At 41.6% G+C, this 18,301-nt stretch overlaps 2 protein-coding genes across 2 annotated transcripts in view; one reads left to right on the forward strand and one right to left on the reverse strand.

Annotated features, from left to right (window-relative positions):
* The window catches only part of ttll11 (tubulin tyrosine ligase-like family, member 11), a 29,172-nt gene extending 16,580 nt beyond the window's left edge, over positions 1–12,592 (reverse strand). Inside the window, exons 1-7 of the mRNA XM_087843831.1 lie at positions 11,451–12,592; positions 6,605–6,704; positions 5,457–5,590; positions 2,937–3,227; positions 2,539–2,823; positions 2,267–2,362; positions 2,069–2,181 (exon numbers count right to left, since the gene is read on the reverse strand). Coding sequence (XP_087699957.1) covers positions 2,069–2,181; positions 2,267–2,362; positions 2,539–2,823; positions 2,937–3,227; positions 5,457–5,590; positions 6,605–6,704; positions 11,451–11,963 — 1,532 coding nt within the window. The 5' untranslated portion in view covers positions 11,964–12,592. The remainder of the gene's footprint in view (positions 1–2,068; positions 2,182–2,266; positions 2,363–2,538; positions 2,824–2,936; positions 3,228–5,456; positions 5,591–6,604; positions 6,705–11,450) is intronic.
* Positions 12,593–12,979: 387 nt separating this feature from the next.
* On the forward strand, positions 12,980–17,089 carry LOC102779948 (uncharacterized). Its single transcript, XM_006796824.3, has 2 exons — positions 12,980–13,298; positions 16,335–17,089. Exons 1-2 carry the CDS (start codon positions 13,106–13,108, stop codon positions 17,039–17,041), a joined length of 900 nt encoding a protein of 299 aa, XP_006796887.2. The 5' UTR covers positions 12,980–13,105; the 3' UTR covers positions 17,042–17,089.
* The last annotated feature ends 1,212 nt before the right edge of the window (positions 17,090–18,301 follow it).

Genomic DNA, 18,301 nt, shown 5'->3' on the forward strand with positions numbered 1-18,301 from the left:
AGTTTAGCGGAAAAAAGGGCGAGAGAGAGCGTGAGAGAAGGAAAAAAAACCCCTCACGGCTCCCAATAAGGAGCCGGCTCGCGTCGTTCACTTCAAAGAGTTGGCTCTAAGAGCCATTTCGTTCGCGAACGACCCATCACTATTAGACACCATGACCTGGATGACTGAGAACCTACACAGACATACTGGCATTTAATGTGTTTGTTTAGTTTGTTTAAATCACAGCAATCGCACTGTGTGGAGCTGAATGATTAAAGAGTTCAGTTTTTGCAGCTGTGTTGTTGGCTGATGATTACATTTTTCGGCGCTGAGCCAATCTAACGGCTAATTTAATAAACATTAGCAATGGCTAGTTGGGACATGATTACCATTACTCTCTCTCCAACCACAAGACTTTGTCACCATTTGCACAGCTGACAGAACAATTCCCTGTAATCACAACGTAACTTAAAGATACTCTGAATCTTCTTGCTTCCTTTTAATTATGCACCATGGTTGGATAACTGCTGTTAAAATAATCACGTGCTTAAATAAAATATCAGGATCATTTTATTAAGTTTTCTTTGGTGCTGATTTGAGATATCTTTTCTGAGATGTACTTAATAATTGACTTACAACTTTGTTACTGGTACCCAGCTGCATGCACATACTATTATGTGAAGTTCTAAGGGTTCTGAGCCAATATAAAACAAGCAATAATGTGCAAAAGTCTTGACCCACCCCTCTCTTTGCTAGGAAAATGGGAAGTATGTGCAGCAATTTACTGAAGTGAAAATACAGCATGTAAGGCAAAAACAGCACAATTCTAACAATATTAATCAATAGTTGGTATGACCACCTTTACTCTCGAGCACAGGCCAAACTCTCTTAGGCAAATTTCCTTCTCTTTTCTTTTAGTCTTCAGGAATATCCCACACTGCTACAATAATGTTGAAGTCTGGGCAATGAGGAAGCCAATACATACCTGATAGTGCTCCATTTCATTATTTTTGTATCCAGGTATGCTTTTACTGCACTCACAGTATATTTGGGATCATTGCTGCACTAAGGGATGAAGTGGATTCATAACTCCATTAGATCTGTTGCCACTGATTTTCAGTCCAGTTCTCGTCTAATTTGGTGTAACCTCAGCCAAGGACATGACTTTCAGATACTGCTCATCTTCTGCAGATAGTCTTTTATTCCCCCAACTTCTTTTGTCCTTCACTTTTCCAGTTTCCTTCCTTCAATATATAATAATGTGTATGGTGTAGTGTATTAGCTCAATGAATGAGTTAAGAACACGTGCACAAAAATAGAGCAATGCATGGGAATCTAAGATTAAATTTAAAATAGGCAAATCACATTAACATGTTAGTGGTCATGACTTTAGTAGTTATGTGGGCAATATGCCTAACCAGATCTTTTTAACTTGCACAACAAAGCAGAATTTCCGATAAAGAAAATAATCTGAGGAGGAGAGTAAAAAAAAAAAAAAAGGTGAGGGAAGGATGGGCAAAGTGAGAAAAAACGGAAGAAATTGAGATGGTGGCCGAACAGAAGCTGTAAATCCTATTGTCATAAAAGAAAAACAGACTGAGGGTGAGAAAACAAAAAAAAAATAAAAACCTAATGTAGGAGGGGATTTATTGTCAGGCACCACACAGGGCCAGTCAGCCAGAGAGAGATTGAGCCACCAGACTCGTACAGTAATGTGTGAATTTCCACCACGGCTCAGCTGAATTTAATTTTTCCATTTAACAAGCTCAGGGAGAGCTGTTGAGCAGTGCAGAGCAGGACTCCGAGGAGGGATGGGAAGAGTGAGATATCATGTCCTTAAAAAGTGAACATGCAGACAAGAATGCAAGGACTTCAGGCTTTGCATGCATCTGTGTGTGTGTGTGTGTGTGTGTGTGTGTGTGTGTGTGTGCGTGCGTGTGTGTGTGTGTGTGTGTGTGTGTGTGTGTGTGTGTGTGTGTGTGTGTGCGTGTGTGTGTGTGTGTGTGTGTGTGTGTGTGTGTGTGTGTGTGTGCGTGCGTGTGTGTGTGTGTGTGTGCGCACGCGCGCGCAGGCAAGTCTATATATTTACACTGTGGGTTTCTTGTGGCCTGGATCCATTAGACGCAGGGTGTCCCTGATCACGCCCACTTTGACCTCTTCATCCACCGGACTGGGAACATATTCAAAAACTCCGGGTGCCACCTAAAAAATGCAAGCACTGCTTACAGCAAAAAGAAATAAGAGGCTTTAAAATATGATGATGTTGCTGCTGACATTTCACTCTTACCTCCTGCTCATGCTCGATTCTCATACTAGGGTTGGAGTTGACTTCTAACAGTACGGGCTTTAGGTTCTTCATGAGCAAGATGTCAAAGCCTAATATCTGAAACACACCCACAGAATGTCAACAACATACTTTCTATACTGTATATATTTAAAATTCTCAAATATATACAAATAATGAGGATTGATGAAAAGTCATTAAGGCTTAAGAAAATATTTACGTGTGATCAATATAAAGTGAATCTTATCTGATTATTTTATTTATTGTATAATTACTTGGAAGCACGTGGGTCCTGGTTTGCCGGGTGGTATGTCAGCCTGGTAGTAGACTCTAAGTTCAGGCACCACGGCGATGACAGTCTTGATGACAAGGGCGATGATGTCCGACCACACCCTCTTGATGTCGACACCTTTAGCTGCTAATCTGTACAGCACGCTGGAGAGAGTGCGCTTGCTGCCGGTGCTCTGGCTGTCTGAGTGCACGAAGTTGCCGCTGTGGACGTTGAGCGAGTAGTTTGTCAGGTGCATGAAGACGTGGCTAAGATTCTTCTGACTTGGCTCCTTCACAGAAACACAAAAAAACGAAACGAAGAAAATCAAAAAGAAAAGAACAAAATTTGTTACCTTTAAGGTCACGGCTTCACAGCACAGTTTGCTGACACCATCGTGGCTACCTGATACAGCTCGGTGCAAAAACGTGTCAGTCCCTCTTTGGCAATGTAGATCTCCAACGGCTCCAAGGACTTTATAAGCACGTAGAGCCGGATGTCGAACTTAAGTTTGTCAATAAGTAACGGCTTTTGGATGTACTCCTGGACTACGCCCTGTTTGGCCTGCGAACCCGTCATGAGCTTGAGGTCACTAGGGTCACGGATGAGGTAGATACCGTCCCCCTGAGAGCCCCCATCTGGTTTGACAATGAAAGTGGGATTCACTGTAGCATCCTTCTCTTTCACCATGTGAATCTGCAGCAGAGGGAAAAGGTACACCACTGAGTGTGAGTCAAGGAAGTTTAAACATGTTTATATTGTTGATGCTGTATCAAAACAGCCTACTGAAAGACCACACGAACTGGGAACGTAACAACTTGTTATGAAACACATAGAACCTGTAGAAAATGGTTATTGTTCATCGTCTCAGCAGCAGTAGCAACCGATAGGTGGAGAAAAGTTGTAAATTACTCAGGTGTTTCTTTTTGTGAAATATACACTGCTCAAAAAATTTTAGAAAAAATATTTGTCTTTTCTATACTGATATGGACTGGTTAATGAGTCGGGAATGAAAGGATTGCACATTGTTTCTTCATCCTCTAAGAACTGCCTACATAATCTCACCACACTGCCGTGCACCAGCAGGAACCCGGGATCCAGTGCACCAACCTTACAATGGGCCAAAAGATTTCATTCCTGTCCCTGGTAGAGGTCTGTGAGTTCCACCATGGATATGCCTCCCCAGACCATCACTGTCCCACCACCAAACATGCTGTTACAGGCAGCATCAGTGGCCTCAGTGACTCATTGTTGCCCCTCTAGCGCATCTGCTGTTAATTTCATTAACACCAAAGCAGCTCAAACTGATTAATAACCCCCTCTGCTACTTAAATGACCAGATCAATGCTCCACGAGTTTAACTGACCTGATGCTACACTCTGATTAAACAGTGTTCCCTTAATTTTCTATAAGCAGTGCAGTTAAATAAATTCATTATCTTAACTTGCAGCTGCACAGGAAGTAGTAATCAAAGATTTGGTTAATCTGAGGTTTACAAACAACTCACATTTCACTCGCTGGGCCCACGTCCTCATTTTAGGTTTGACACCGTTTTAGTAGATAAAGGTGAATGGCTTAAACATGAATTGAGCTGTGGTTTGGGGAAGGCCTTGAAGGGGACTGGCGGCGGCTCCCGGGCCTGGCAGATCCCCATGTACCAAATAGAAGTGAAGAAGTGGAAGAAGTGAAAAGGGGAGGGAAGGTGGGGCACGTAAACAAGAACGAACACCTTGTAGAACTGGGGGATCATATATAGATAAAAACCGGAAGGAACGTGTTTGGAGGCGTGGTCCCACTCGTGAAATTCAGATACTTTATTTCCATTTACCTGCACTACCAATCCTTTCACCTCTACCTAAAAGATGAATATTCAATCTTTCAGTGAATTATTATTTGTCTTCACTATACATTTGTCTTCAGCCTGATTTGTTTTATAATACTGAGTCATGGCCTAAAGGTTTTATAATAAGATAAAAAGCAATATTCTGGTGCCCTCTGCTGGACATAACATACAGTTGCAATGAAATCTCAATTAGAAGAACTGACCACGTATTCATCTGAATACATCATCAAACTATTTTAATATTTTAATATTTTGGAAGAAAATACAACTTTTTTGTAATCAGATATTCCTGTATATCTTAATATTGCATAAACAGTACATGCAGATAATAAAACACACATTTTTATTTACAAAACCAAGAAAAAATATGAGTAGACTACATAAGGTCAGCATCTGTGTTCATCACTTGGACTAACTTGGAGAACTTGAAAGAAACACTGAGTCATCCATGAGTGAACCGATCATCTGTATTTGTATTTTAAAGCCATTCCCAAAAGGTAAAGAAGACTCATTTCAATAAATTTATTGAGGTCATTGCTGCTGTGTTTGGACTCACTTTGTAGGACACCTGGTGCACTAAAATTAATACAGCTACTACTACACTTATCACTGGTATGCTTCTACAAGGCCTGCTGTGGTCTGCCTTTGCAGCTGACTCAACCTACCCATTTGACTTTCTCTCATTTTGACCAACATCTAGTTTTGGTTTATGGTAATAACAGCTCATCTGTCTCTTTTAGCTTTATTATTAACACAAGCAAACTAAATTGCCCCCTTGCTTCTTATTTCAAACAAGACACTATTATTGCTACTTCCCCACATGAGAAGAGGTTTCTGGACTCAATTTACCAGATTAAAGTATAAACATTATATCTTGGAAGAACTCCAATTTCCATTTCTCACCTTTTGTCATCATATTCACATGACTTTAGCTCACTGAAAGAAGCTAGCCACACATAGCTTCCATGTTTCCCCTTCTATAGTTACACAGAAAAACAGTTAAAGACGCTCAACAACTGTTTTCATATCCAGTGTCATCATTTTTATTTGTGTCAATTTTCTTTCATTTATTTTGAACGTACCTGTGTGGTAAACTGTTGGTACTCCTCAGGCAGGATCCAGGAACGGGGATAGAAGTCGTATTCTTCTGGGAACAACTCCTGCATAGTCCGAACTGCTCTGCTGAGGTTGATCTTTCGCAGCATTTCGATCATTCCTGCACGGACAGTTTTACATAAGAAACTGAATACACGATTGGCACGATTTACACTCACTGGTCACTTTGTTAGGTGCACCTCCTCAACTGCTCATTAACACCAATATCTAACTAGCCAATCGCATGGGAGCAAATCAGTGCATTCAGTCATATAGACAGCCAGGGAAAGAAAGGTGATTTTAATCATTTTCCAACACAGTATTGAGCTGATAGGAAGGCAATGAACTCAAATTACTAGTTACAACCAAGGTATGCAGAAGAACATCCCTGTATGCACTAAATGCAGCAGAAGACCACAACATGTGGCATTTGTGTAAGCTAAGAACAGGAAACTGAAGCTAAAATTCACATGCGCTCAACAAAATTGGACAACAGCAGGTTGGAAAAATGTCGCCTGGTCTGATGAGTCAAAAACATCCACCCCAGTGACCTGCTGGAGGTCAGAATTTGGTGTAAACACCATGAAAACATGTATCAATCCTGGTTCATATCAAGTTCAAGCTGTTGCTGGTGGTGTAATGGTGTGGGTAATATTTTCTTAGCACTCTTTGGGCACCACAGCCTACCTGAGTATTCTCGCTGACCATGTCCAGCCTGTTATTACCACCATTTACCCACCTTCTGGTGCCTGCTTCCAGCAGGATAAAGCTTCATGTCATAAACCTCAAATATCCTCAAACTGGTTTCTTGAACGAGAAAATGAGTTCAGTGTACTCAAACAGCAATGTGGACCAATCTCTCTGAGGAGTATTTCCAGCACGTTGTTGACAGTGAGTGTAAATTGTTCAGTAAATGTAACCAGTTTCACAATAAGCAGAATGATTGCAGAGAAAGACTATTAACCATTTTAACAACCCTTGTAGGCTCAGAATAAAGTGCCTGGGGTAATGTAGGACAACACTATAACCTGGTTATGATAACAGAATCCTGAATCCATACTGCAATAAATAATATGTGATTTGCTGCAGGTTGTAGCAAGATAAGAAGAAGTGAGAGGAAGAGTCTGTGAAATACCTGGGAACTTGTTGACCTGCCCTGAGACGATATTTTCATTGTCATGAAAGGAAACGCCGTGCCAGTAGATATCACAGGCTGTTCGCCTTCCTAAAGGAAACTGAGGGGGGGAAAAAGCAAGAAAGAACAGTGAAAGGGAGACATAACAGAGGGCTGAAAACATACAGAATGACGAGAACAGTTCATTAAGGAACTCGTGTTTGCAAACAAGAACGAAGGCTAATCTATTAGGACTACTTAGGACATTAGGAAGGTGTTTTGTCCTCGCAGTGAACCGAGAAAACGGGGATAATCTTGCCCAAAGATGGCAGGTAAGTGCGTGTTATGTTGTGAAGAGCTGGGAAAGAGGAGGAGAAGTGATACTATTAAGAGGATTTACACAGCGAGGAAATCCTGCTGGCACAGGGTAAAGGACAGTTTTGTCCTTTACACCTCATCTGCTCATTCTCACGCACACACTCCAAACCACACAGAAGCCACGCAGCAGAGGTGTGGGGAATCCATCCAGGTATTGATAATAGTAGATAGTAGCAGTATTAGTACACACCAGTGCTGGTATTGGTATTGGTATTGGATTGACGCTAACATGATAGATTGATAGCCCACTGAATTGTGTTACATAAATTGTTTTTTTGGAAATGAAAAAATACACCTCAAACATGCACTATGAAAAATGTCTAAAACCTTTTGTATTGACTCAACATAAGCCAACTTTATAAGTTAAAAGTATCGGTATTGGCAGTGGTACCAGCAATACTGGCCATGTATTTATTTTTACATAAAATCTGCACTATCGCACAGCACTACCTAACAATAAAAAAGCTACATAAAAGCAAGATGAACAAACAATCAGTCTGAGAATGAATTATGTGCACAATCTTTAGTTTTTCAGCCCTTAAAGTCTCTTACTTATTGTAAAGATTCGTCACATCTGATAAATCAAACACAGCCTAAATTCAACTTTGACTTGACCCACTCTGCTGCCTCGCTGCAAGATAAATATCTAATTAAGGACTTAGTGAGAAACAGAGTGACCGGTTCTAAACCCTGCCACACAGATGCCAGAGAAGTGAGGTCAAATTATTTAGAGCAGGGATCACACCATAAAAATAGCCCTCTTGTGTTTGCATGGACTGGTTAGCATGTGACGTATGGGAAAAGTTAGCTTTCAGAACCACTTTTTAATGGGGGAAAAATAAACTTGGCTTATAGGTTGCTGCAACATAGATATTTCAAGTTGCACCCAATCTGTCATGCCTCGAGTAAACAGCATTTATAGTTTCCAACAGAAGCTCCAAGGAAGCCTTTAGGTGTGAAGTATTTTGAAATCCATACGCATCGATTCAGAACGTCAGCTTAGTCTGTGGCATCCTCATGAAAATCCCACGCATATGTTGACATGTACGGTCATTAGTCTAATATTCCAAGCTGACCCTCACGCTGCCATCCTCTCTTCCACAAAGAGGACTAAAAGTTGATTGGATTAGAGGAGCTATTTAAGGCTAATGATTTCCCACTGTTTAAGAGAATGCCATATGCTGAAAGTCAGCTGACAGTGCAGATGTAGAGACGTGGCAATCTGGATGCACCTTAAAAGCCTCATCAGTCTCTAAAATGTTGACAAACTTTATGAAATATATTTCAACGTGTTGCTGAAACAAATTTCATAAAGTTACGTGTCTTACAACTCACTGAAAGGGTGTTTATTCAATAATGGCAAAACCAGCCTGCCTGCTTCAGTTTCAGCCCCTTCAGAGTGGTTGACAGCTACTTTCAAAATGACACAAGATCTAAAGCACCACCGGCTTTGTTGGGGGTTACGGTGCGGACCAGGTGTGGTAATGTATAGGCCTTCTGTCTGTCATTTTCTGCAGGAGCTGTAAGCGTTGCTGCTCGGTTGCCGTGGCTAAGGGGAGCGTTTATTTCGCCTGTCTCATCGAATTGTCTTTTTTCACCTGTCATGCATAATGAAAGATGGGTAATAACGCCTGATAGCAGGTATTAATTGCATCACATTCAAAATTAACAGATGGTGTTTACAGCTCAGATTAAGAAGAATGGGATCAAGTAGGCTGCACATAAATGTTTGAAAGCTGTCAATTAGAACACATCAACAGCCACCCGCTGTAATTTCATACATCGGACCCATGTGGACTGAAATTCTCAGGCTCCTGGTGAAATTGATGGCAATCCTGTTTCGTAGCATCTTAATAGTTATAGGATAAAAAGTGATTATACTTTGCAGTTACCAGTTAGCCAATTTACTGATTTTGGTCCACGAAACAACTGAAAAAAGCGGCTGCCAGGCAACAAGATGTAATAAAAGCATTAAACCTTTCATTCAAGTTAGGCTCTTCGGGCAGAACTGCACCACTTGATGCTCAAGTTTTTTCACTTTCCAAGATCTCTACAGTGGCAAAATGAGGAAAAGTCAACTTGAATTTCTTTTTGGTGAATTGGACAAAGTCACAGGGAACCAGATGTAACAACAGGGTGGGTGGAGTTGGTAAACGCCTGCTCTATTAAATGTGGTGCATCTGTCTGCCTCTGAATTTTATGACAGTATAGAAAGTAAGTAGAAAACCGCCAATAATGTGAAGCCACTCTTTTACAACTGTTTATAGAGATATAAGAAGGAAAAAAAATAAGAAGTATATTCTTCCTCCCCTCTAGCCACTCACAGATGGCTGCCCCTCCCTGATCCTAGTCCAGAGATTTCTTCCTGTTAAAAGGGAGGAGACTGAATCAGATTCTGATACATTTTGGCAGTTTAAAACTGGTTCTTAATTCACTTCAGTTTTATTTCTGTAGTGCTAAATCACAAAAGCAGCCCTTTTAACAGGAAGAAATCTCTGACAGAACCAAGCTCAGGGAGGGACAGCCATCTGCCACAACCAGTTGGGGGTGAGGTGAGGGAGACAGGACAAAAGAAATCCACTGAAAGCATTATATTAATAATAACTAATGATTAAATGCAGACTGGTGTGTAAGCACAGCGTTGAAAAGGTGAGTGAACAAGAAACACTCAGTGCATCATGGGAAACCCCCAGCAGCCTAGCATAACTAAGGAAAGGTTCAGGGTCACCTGATCCAACACCAACTACAAGCTTTATCAAAAAGGAAAGTTTCAAGCCTAATTTTAAAAGAAGAGAGGGTGTCTCTCTCCCAAATCCAAACTGGGAGCTGGTTCCAGTGAAGAGGGGCCTGAAAGCTGAAGGCTCTGCCTCCCCTTCTACTTTTAAATACTCTACAATGACGAGTAAGCCTGCAGTCTTAGAGCAAAGAACTCTATAGGGATGATGCATTGCAATAAGGTCCTTAAGACAAGATGGGGCCTGATTATTCAAGAACTTGTATGTCAGGAGCAGGATTTTTAATTTGATTCTGGATTTAACAGGAAGCCAATGAAGGGAAGCCAACAGGGGAGAAATATGCTCTCTGTTTCTAGTCCCTGTCAGTACTCTTGGTGCAGCATTTTGGATCAACTGAAGGCTTTTCAGTAAGTTTTTAGGGGAGTCTGATAATAATGTGGTTAGCACTGTTGCCTCACAGCAAGACGCTCCTGAGTTCAACTCCACCACCTGGCTGGGGCCTTTTTGTGTGGAGTCTGCATGTTCTCCCTGTATTTGCATGGGTTCTCTCCGGGTACTCCTGCTTCCTCCCACAGTCCAAAGTCATGCAGTTATTGGGGTTGGGTTAACTCCAGACCCCCCACGACCCTGAATTAAATTACAGTAGTCCAGCCTAGAAGTAAAAAAAAAAATGCATGAACTAGTTTTTCAGCATCACTCTAGGCAGGATGTTTCTAATTTTAGAGATATTGTGCAAATGCAAGAAAGCATTCCTACATATTTGTCTAATATGCACATTGAAATACATATCCTGGTCTAAAACAACTCTCCGCTACCCACCTCATCAGATCTCTGAGTTTATCTTGTGCTTTTGTAACATGTTTATGTTACGAATATAACCATAAATAGAAGTATAAATACTAGCCAAATTACTGAATACCATCTTCGTAGTTCCTGGTACAGTCAGTGCCTCCAGGAGTACATTTTGCCATGATGACACACGCACACAGGCAGGGAGACATGACTCAGAAAAGGAAAAACAACACAAGCCTTGTTGTCGCCGCTGGTAAAAAATCCACATGACATTTCTTTTTTTAAAAAGTGCATTTAGCAGTGAAAAATATACACCAGCAAGCACTGACAACAGTCGCCTGTCTTTAGGAATCCACTTATTCCTGCATCAGTTCTGCTGTTGTCATCTGTTTCCTCAGTTTTTTTTACAACCTCAAACACTCCTACACAGATTCAGTCCATCATCTGAATAAATATAAGTTTTGTGACTTATATTTATTCACAGAGGTACGTCCAAAATGGCAGAGCTGGAAAAGTGAAGAGAAGACTGTCCACTGCGGTAATGGTTAAAAGCAGCAGTAGTTACAATTATAGGATTCTTTTGGGACAGCTATTAAACACAGAGTAAAATAAAGTATTCTAACTTGTAGTGGTTCAGCACAAAGTGAAAACCAGAAGCCTCAGTTAAAGGATCCACCAGCCACACCAGTTCTGGCACAACTAAGAAGTGACTAGAGATGCCAGGCGGTGGATTAAGGTAGAACTGAATACTTCAGACACGGTTCTTGTTGGCTCGTGCTTACACAACAGTAAGAAACCAGTTGTTACACATGGGCAGCCACCTAAATGAAGCTGATGTTTGGGCTTCCCTTTGGATGTTTCCATTAACTGGTGCTTGGCTACACCAGCTGTCCTGTTACCACAAGAGTAAAACCTACACAGCACACGGGACACCATAAGAAGACAGTCCATTTGTAACACACCTCTTTCCACTTTAGCTGCTTGATGCTTATCTTCAGTGCCTCCAGAGAGGTTTTGGCTTTTGAAGTGTCTACCGTCACAGGTCTCCTCTTCTTTGCAAGCTTGAATCCCTCCTCTCTGCGCATCTCTTCCATGTTTTTGGATGTGTGGATGGTGACATAGTTGCCATTGGGCTCTGACTTCCGCTGCAGTATCTTTCCAGTTCCCTTGACTTGAAGCGTCCGCTCATACCCCAGTCTGTTTAAGTTTTTCTCAGAGGAAACTACAGAGCCTTGCGATGCCACATCAGAAGTGTGTCTCTTGTCCTCTCTGCCCGGCTTACTGCGACTTTTACCTGTTTGTTTGCAGGGAAGAGAGGTGCTGGATGCATCTGTGCCGGTGGGATGATCTGGTGAGACAGAGGCAGAAGGAGAGGAGCCCGGCACCTGCTCTTCTGTATCCACTCCCTCTTTCTCTGCATCTTCACCAAATGATTTCATTTGCTCGACTTGAACCTTGACATACTGATCACTCATTATGCGAAACGCGATGTGTGACGCCTCTGGCCAGGGCACCGCTGTGCCACAGGGTGCAGTAATCCGACGCCGGCGAGCTAACGGTGTTCAAATACAATGAAGTACGCATTGCTGGCTTAAACGGCCAATTAACAAATGAAAGCCATTTCTCTGCGGTCAGCTCGCTTACCAAATAGAGCAAAGGGATGCCCTCAGACGTACACGTTACTGAGCAAGATAACGCTTGACCATCCCAGGCTTGACAGCTAGCGTGTTAACCGGCTGGTCACAATATTTAACTATCAGCTTCGAGCAGCTAGCGGTTCTCTCGAGCTGGCAGCTAGAGGCAGGCGGCACTTGTAGCCAACACTGCTAGCTCCTTAAAGGGAGCTAAACCCGACGTTAGCCTGTCAAACTTCATTCGGCTAACGTATGGCTCGGAGCCAGGTTAGAGACACTAAGCCTCAACTCATGATAGACTTTATCTTACCAGCAATGATATCTACTTAGCATAGCAGCGCCCAGCGTTACGACGGAGCCCACAGTCCACTGCTCTACAGTATGTGTGTGTGTTGTCCTCCCTGTGTTGTTAAGCAGCAGAAGCCAGTGTACAGCGCGTCGCCCAGCCTCCATCTGGTTTGGAACCCAGCTGATGCTGCCTTTGGGGTTCCTCGTAATTCCCTGTATTCCCATACGGCTCATCACCGTATTATTTGATCAAATGAGAAACGGTCGCTTTTTCCACACCAAGTGGTTTACAATCTGTAGCTTTAATTACGGTGAGTATGTGTGTTTAATTATCTATTAATTCAATTTGGTGGTATTGCAAAGCCAGGGGAAAATGCTCTGACAAAGAAAGTCTAAATTCCATTCATAGCGAGGATAATCTGTGCACCTTGAAGCAGGTGCCTTTCCCATGTATTTATTTAGTGTAAATATCATGTATAGTTGTAAAACTATGCAGTGACTGTGTGCACTGTGAATAACCTCTTCTTCAATATCAGCACACTTATACGCTGACAAATGCTCTGGTTATTCTAGAACTCGGTCATCTCTCTCCATGACAACAGCAAAAACTCTGCTCCTAACACAAGCGCAACACATTTCCGGAGGACTAGTTTTTCCCAAACTGTTTTCGGAAAAGATACCACTATCTATCAAGGATGGACGCAAGTAATTCCACACCTCATGGATTAAAAAGTTTGCTGGAGAGTTTATCCAGAGCAGCTCTCCTGGCGCAGCCAGATGACATCCCACGGTTCCTGTGTGCACATGTGGAGAACATGATCAAATTCAGCGACGATCAACAGTTAAAAGACATCATCGAGGTCATCTTCCGGTATCAGTGCCAGTGGGGTAAATGCGATGTTTTTAATGTTAAGAAGGAGTACCTTAATGGAAGTCCTTCTTGTAGAGACAAACTTGGAAGCTTTCTTTCAACTGCTCAGGGCACCTATGTTAAGTTAACTGTATTTCAGTTAATTACCGGGACATAAGCACTACAGAATTGTCAGTCAAATTGACTATGACTGAGAGTGTAATTCCTCTGTAATTAAATTGAATTTCAATGCATTTCATTTGAAATTACAACGTAATTATATTTAACCACACATATCTAAAGGGGGCTACACTAGAATAAGAGGGTGACAGTTTTTATTTTTATTTATTTATTTTTCTTACAAAAAACAAAGAATACTACTGTAAGTACATGTAAGTACTTTTAAAAACGGCATAAAAGGAATTGTAAACACTGCATAACTTTACATATTTTATAGGAAACAAGAAGTACTTACATCGTAGGTAAATAGTGGATAAACTATTTTAAATAGTGCCTAAACTGTGGGTGTTTTACAGGAAAAGGATGTGCAAAGTATTCTGTAGGTATTTTTAAGTAGTAAATTTATAAAGTTATAATTTATGTGGTTTATGGGAAAGAAGAAATAATGTGTAGTAAGTCTCTCTCTCTACATATATATATAGACTTACTACGCATATATGTATATATATATATATAAAACACCCAGCACGCCCCTGCGGGCGGTTTATCCTTCAAGCTCGGGTCCTCTACCAGAGGCCTGGGAGCTTGAGGGTCCTGCGCAGTATCTTAGCTGTTCCCAGGACTGCGCTCTTCTGGACAGAGATCTCCGATGTTAGTCCCGGGATCTGCTGGAGCCACTCGCCTAGCTTGGGAGTCACCGCACCTAGTGCTCCGATTACCACGGGGACCACCGTTACCTTCACCCTCCACATCCTCTTGAGCTCTTCTCTGAGCCCTTGGTATTTCTCCAGCTTCTCGTGTTCCTTCTTCCTGATGTTGCTGTCATTCGGAACCGCTACATCGATCACTACGGCCGTCTTCTTCTGTTTGTCTACCACCACTATCCGGTTGGTTAGCCACCACCATTTTGTCCGTCTGTATCTGGAAGTCCCACAGGATCTTAGCTCGGTCATTCTCCACCACCCTTGGGGGCAATTCCCATTTTGACCTCGGGACTTCCAGGTTATACTCGGCACAGATGTTCCTGTACACTATGCCGGCCACTTGGTTATGGCGTTCCATGTATGCCTTGCCTGCTAGCATCTTGCACCCTGCTGTTATGTGCTGGATTGTCTCTGGGGCATCTTTACACAGCCTGCACCTGGGGTCTTGCCTGGTGTGATAGACCCCAGCCTCTATGGATCTTGTACTCAGAGCTTGTTCTTGTGCTGCCATGATTAGTGCCTCTGTGCTATCTTTCAGTCCAGCTTTGTCCAGCCACTGGTAGGATTTCTGGATATCAGCCACCTCCTCTATCTGCCGGTGGTACATACCGTGCAGGGGCCTGTCCTTCCATGATGGTTCCTCGTCTCCCTCCTCTTTCTTGGGTTTCAGCTGCCTGAGGTATTCACTGAGCACGCTGTCAGTTGGGGTCATCTTCGTGATGTATTCTTGGATGTTCGTTGTCTCATCCTGGACGGTGGTGCTGACACTCACCAATCCCCGGCCCCCTTCCTTCCGCTTAGCGTACAGCCTCAGGGTGCTAGACTTGGGGTGAAACCCTCCATGCATGGTAAGGAGCTTTCTTGTCTTTATGTCAGTGGCTTCTATCTCCTCCTTTGGCCAGCCTATTACCCCAGCAGGGTACCTGATCACGGGCAGGGCGTACGTGTTGATGGCCCGCATCTTGTTCTTACTGTTCAACTGACTCCTCAGGACTTGCCTGACCCTCTGCAGGTACTTGGTGGTTGCAGCTTTCCTAGCGGCCTCTTCATGGTTCCCATTCGCCTGCGGGATCCCCAGGTACTTGTAACTGTCCTCTATGTCTGCAATGTTGCCTTCTGGTAGTTCAATCCCCTCAGTTCTGACTACCTTCCCTCTCTTTGTTACCATCCGACTACACTTCTCCAGCCCGAACGACATCCCAATGTCATTGCTGTATAGCCTGGTATATATATATATATATATATATATATATATATATATATATATATATATATATATATATATATATATATATATATATATATATAATTTTAAGTACTGCAAGATTTCTTCTTAATTTTGCAAAAAAAACAAAGTTTCCCCTAGCTTACATTGTAAGTTTGTTGCAGAGATGTATTGTGGAATGGTTTAATATTTCCTAACTTCCAGTATTTTACAGAAAAGGAGACACTCCTTTCCTGTGCACCGCTTTTAAAAGTTACATTTTAACAGGGATTGTGAGAGAGAAAAAAATTAGACTTGGCTCAATTATTGTAAAGTAACATGGGCCTGCAAATTCTGGCAATGTTTATTTATTTATTTTTTTTGCAAGTTGGTAAGGGAGAACAGTCTTCATCACATTTTTATAGGTAAATCAAAGGACAGTTGAATAACAGAAAATGTACCGGCATAATGAATGTTAAATAAAGATGTAAAAGGGCAAGATTTATTCATTCCATAATATTGCTCACACTCCAAAAAGTTTACGCCCCAACATTCCCAGATTTACAGTTTAAATTGTTAGTTTTTCTGCAAAATTACCATGAAATTACTTACACAGTTCTTACATTTACATGCAGTTTAATTAGTTCTTTGTATCTAAAAACCTGACTTGTTACACCCTTATTCTAGTATGTATTTGTAGGTAAATATAATTACATTATAATTTCAAATAATTATACATTGAAATTCCATTTATTTACAGGAGAATTACATCTTTGGGCCCCTTGGTGGTGGTATTATAACGTGTTACCGAACTTCTATTAAAGTTTTAAGGTTTTAAAACACTTTTTTCCTCAGGATTCTTTAAGTGCCATGTCCCTGCCTAAACATACACTAGTGTAATATAATGCTTTCAAAATCTCTCACTCATGTTTTAGGATATATGGGTTACTTTCTTTGCTTTAATTAATCTTTGCTGACCTTTGCAGAGAAAACCTTCTTCAAAGATAAAAGGAGCTGGACAGAAACCCCAAGACCATGTTCAGAGAAGTTTCCTATATCCACATCCAGTGCATTCTCTGCGTTCCCTGTGTCATCATCCCCCAGGAAGAATAGCAAGTCTTTAGTTGATGCTCCAAGCCATCATGAGAGTGTGTGTCCAAGTACTAAAGAAGATCAGCTCCACTCCAGAAAGCAGATTCAAAGACCATCTGTTTTGCCAGTACTCCCCACTATCCGTCAGAAGCCTTCAAAACCATTTCAGGGACAGAATTCAACCAAAGAGTATATCTGCTCTCTGGCTGATTTTCATTACCATAATAAAGACACACATAGCTCACCAGCTGACCAGAGCTTGGGGTCAGTTAGCACCGACAAAGGGCCAACACCACAAAAGGATCTGGGCCTACAAAATTTAAAAGCAAAGCCCGGACCATCTGTGATACAAGTTCCTTACAGACCTAAAGGAGGGTATATAGTAGATCCAGAACTAGAGCCAAAGAGAGGCAGGGCAGGGCCTTTTACAAATAGGGGGGCCTTGCTTTCTGGCAGAAAGAGCAATGTGCTGGACGGCCTAAATGCCTGGAACAATCCTGAGTTGTTATTCGTCAGTCAGTCAGTCAGTCCTCTGAGGAGCATCCATTCTCCCCTGGTTGAGGTGTCTTTACCAAGAGGGATTGACGTGACTTCAGTGTAGCAACTTACATGGCCTTACCTTGTGTATTAAATATGATGCATTCAGTGATGCAGGTGTTTACATCTTCCTTTCTTCAACTATATTTCTTTGTCATATCATACTATTTTTTCCTCCCAGATTACAACCTCTGAGTTTTTATGCAAGTCATCCTTCAGCTTTTTCTGAATTATTTCCCTGTGTGTAAAAATGTTTACAATTTCGAATTCACCTGCAAAACATGCCTTTATTTTAAACTCTAAGAACTTTATTGTGATTGTAGTTATACAATGGAATTTGTTTGGTAGCTCACAGAGGCTAGCAGCAATAAAACAAGAAGCAGCATTGTAACATAATAACCAAGTAAACGTAGTAAAAGTATAAAATATAAAGTAAAAAGAAGGCACTTAGCACAGTAAATAAAATAAAAAATAAAAAAAATACTACTATTTACAATATGATTTGATATGATATTTGAGTGCAAACAGTATAATATAATATAACAGTATTTACAATGTGGTAATTTAGTGCAAACATTAATGCCCAGTAAATGACTTTGTACATTAGCAGCAGACATGACATGAGGTAAAGGAGAGTTAGCTATTGTGTGTTGGGGGAGGGGTGACACAGGCTACAGCTCTGGGGAAAAAGCTGTTCTTTAGTCTGTTTGTGCGGGTTCTGATTGCCCTATATCTCTTCCCTGATGGGAGGGGTACAAAAAGTCTGTGACCTGGATGGGTTGGGTCCTTGATGATGCAGCTAGCTCACTTCTGTAAACGGCTAGCATAGACCGCGTCGAGATTCGGGAGTTTGGTTAATGATCCCCTGGGCAGTTTGGACGGTCCAGGTCAGAGCCAGGTTTAGGTTTTCTTAGGAATAAAAGTCTCTGCTGTGCTTTCTTCACTAAGTGGGATCTGTTAATAGTCCATGTGAGATCTTTTGTTATGTGTAGGCCCAGGAATTTAATGTCATTCACCATCTCAACTTCCTCACCATTTATGTGGAGGGGTGGTAGTGTTGTTTTCTTGGCTCTTCTGTAGTCTACAATGATCTCCTTTTTTTGGCAGTGTTTAGAACCAGGTTGTTGTTTCCGCACCATTTGATTAGATGTTGGACATCCTCTCTGATTGAGACTTGTTGTCTGATATTCTTCCACTATTGTGGGAATAACTCTCTTAAAAAAATGGTTTGGGAGTTTTGAATTGAAATGTAGCATCTGTCTCGTTTGATCACTGAACCTCCTTAACCAGTGCAGTAACTGTGCAAAGTAATCTGCGACACTTT

The sequence above is a fragment of the Neolamprologus brichardi genome, chromosome 7 (genome assembly GCF_056152115.1).
Source record: "Neolamprologus brichardi isolate AB-2024 chromosome 7, ASM5615211v1, whole genome shotgun sequence".
Lineage (NCBI taxonomy): Eukaryota > Metazoa > Chordata > Actinopteri > Cichliformes > Cichlidae > Neolamprologus > Neolamprologus brichardi.